Here is a 2519-nt window from a genome sequence, read left to right on the forward strand (position 1 = left end):
CAGAGAATGAATGCAATGTTTTGAGCTTTCTGTTGACTCCAATTTTTACATCGTAATAATCGCCTTTCTGATTCTTCTACCCTTTACATGCATTGAAGTTAACGAGAAAGTTAACTGAACATTTAACAGCACTTCCATGGCCTGCCTAGCTGAAGAGAAATTATTACGTGCTGCGTCTGAATCCACCGGAGGCGAATTTGGATGCACCACATCACCCGGATGCACCGGTTCCGGGTGACGTGGCGTGTTCGGATTCGCCTCCAGACAAATCCGAGCGCGCAGCATGTAATAATTTTTCCTTGGTGATCGAATAGTATATAAATAGAGAGAGGGGGGGAAGAGAGAGAGAGAGAGAGAGAGAGAGAGAGAGAGAGAGAGAGAGAGAGAGAGAGAGATTAAGATGAGCAGAAGCCAATCCATGAGGATCATTCTTGTTCATGGGTCCTGCCATGGAGCTTGGTGCTGGTACAAGGTGGTCTCCATACTGAGAAATCAAGGCTATGAAGTTACAGCCATTGATCTCGCAGCCTGTGGTGCTGATCCACGAAGGCTGCCTGAAGATGTCACGAATTTTGATGATTATTCCCAACCGTTGATTGACTTGATTTCCAAAGTCCCTGATGATGAAAAAATCATTCTTGTTGGGCACATGTTTGGTGGCATAAGCTTAGCTTTAGCCATGGATAAGTTTCCTGAAAAGATAGCCGTTGCAGTCTTTGTATCGGCAATGATGCCTGACACTAACCATCCACCTTCTTATATATTTGATCAGGTTTTAATTTATTATGCCAGTTTTGCTAATTACTAGTTTACGAACATATGATTTGTAGTAGGGGTGTTAAAATTAGGTTTCGAGTCGGGTTTGGGTCGAGCCCGGAACTGACCTGGGTTCAAACAGGTCGACTCTAACCCGTCCCGGGTATGTAAACGGGTCGGAACGGGTCTGATTTCGTGTCGTGTCAAATATTGACACCTCTAATTTGTAGCTTACTAATTAGTTATTTTGCTTGAGCGAGCAGCACTTTGAACGGTCACCCGAAACATACAAAGATGTTGAGTTCAAGGAAGTCATAATCCCAGGAAGCACCAACGCATTGCATATCACCTGCTTGGATCCCAAATTCCTGGCGACCTCCCTTTATCAAAACTGTACCTTCGAGGTAATTAAACATATTCTTCTTAAGATAAAAGGCTTCCTTTGAAACGACTTCCTTGCTGCTTCTTACAGCAGTTTTTAATGTAAAAATTTAAATTTTTATATAAAAAATTGTTTTAAGATCGAGAAGCCATCCCAACGTAGCCAAAATCTCTCTTCTTTAAAAAAAAAAAATTGTAACATTTACGTACAGAGTAAATATTTTATGAGAAAAATATGGTGAGTATGAGCTGATTATCAGGATTTGACTCTGGCGAGTATGATGATGAGGCCAACATCACTGTTCCACGAAGAACTGAGCAAGAAATCAGCCTTTTCCAAAGAAGGCTATGGATCTGTCGATAAGATTTATATAGTTTGTGGCGACGATGCCTCAATCAGTGCAGATTTTCAAAGATGGATGATTCAGAACAATCCGGTGAGAGAGGTGATGGAAATTAATGGAGCCGATGATATGGCTATGCTTTCAAAGCCAAAGGAGCTGTGCCAATGCATTGCAGGCATTGTTGACAAGTATGCTAAGTGATCACTGTCTGGTGTTGCTAAGAATAAGAAGAGGTGATGAACATTTGGTGCTTGTTCATTAAGCACTTTAATACTATGCAGATTTATATTTTAGCATATGAATATGCAACTTCGATTGTCTTTGGGACGGTTTTTTTTTTTTACTACTTCTTTAAGCAATTTTTTAGTACAAAATTTTTAATTTTTGTACTAAAAAGTTGTTTTAAGAAGCAGGAAAAAAACCGTCCCAAACAAACCCGTACTCTTATCTCTCACTGTATGCCTGTTTGGAAGAATAAATAAAAAATCAATGAGGCAATGATTATCTAAAAAATATATATTGTAGAAATCTCTAAATGGTATGAAGTAGTTGAAAGTTGAATTTTGAATCTTCCATTTACTAGTATAAATATGTTATTTATCATGTCATATATGGATTTTCTTAAAGCCAAATTTAAAAATAAATAGCTCAGTACAAACTTCGTACTTTCTTCCTCTACCTTTCATAAAAACATTTTATCTGTTTTATTTTGCAAACTTTTAACTTAATTTATTTAAATAATTTTAGAACTTAACACTAGAACTCGATTTGATTGATTTGAGATCATCACTAGCAAGTACCGTTTATCTGAAAATTTGACTCAAATGCTAAAATAGACTCGGTGACTTCTGAGGGGAGTACATGTGCCAGAACATTCGAGTTGGTTGAGAGATACGGAGTTTTAAAGTTTTAATTTTGTATGAAGATCCAACACAAATAAAAATAAATGAGGTGCAAGAATCACAAAACATCAGGATTTTTATATGCAAAATCAAAAAAAGAGAAAACTATGGGTCTTGCCTAGTTAAAATGATTCCA

General features: G+C 37.6%; 1 protein-coding gene across 1 annotated transcript; it reads left to right on the forward strand.

Moving 5' to 3' along the window:
- The first annotated feature begins 400 nt into the window (after window positions 1-400).
- LOC110116698 (methylesterase 3-like) lies at window positions 401-1682 on the forward strand. The gene is made up of 3 exons (XM_020850388.1): window positions 401-772; window positions 1020-1160; window positions 1398-1682. Exons 1-3 carry the CDS (start codon window positions 401-403, stop codon window positions 1680-1682), a joined length of 798 nt encoding a protein of 265 aa, XP_020706047.1.
- The last annotated feature ends 837 nt before the right edge of the window (window positions 1683-2519 follow it).

This window comes from Dendrobium catenatum, unplaced genomic scaffold (genome assembly GCF_001605985.2).
Source record: "Dendrobium catenatum unplaced genomic scaffold, ASM160598v2 fragScaff_scaffold_1116, whole genome shotgun sequence".
Taxonomy (NCBI): Eukaryota; Viridiplantae; Streptophyta; class Magnoliopsida; order Asparagales; family Orchidaceae; genus Dendrobium; species Dendrobium catenatum.

Coding starts and splice junctions, on each gene's coding strand:
- LOC110116698 (XM_020850388.1), top strand. CDS start 401: ATGAGCAGAAGCCAATCCATGAGGATCATTCTTGTTCATGGGTCCTGC. Junction 773..1,019: donor CTTCTTATATATTTGATCAG/GTTTTAATTTAT, acceptor TTGAGCGAGCAG/CACTTTGAACGGTCACCCGA. Junction 1,161..1,397: donor ATCAAAACTGTACCTTCGAG/GTAATTAAACAT, acceptor GCTGATTATCAG/GATTTGACTCTGGCGAGTAT.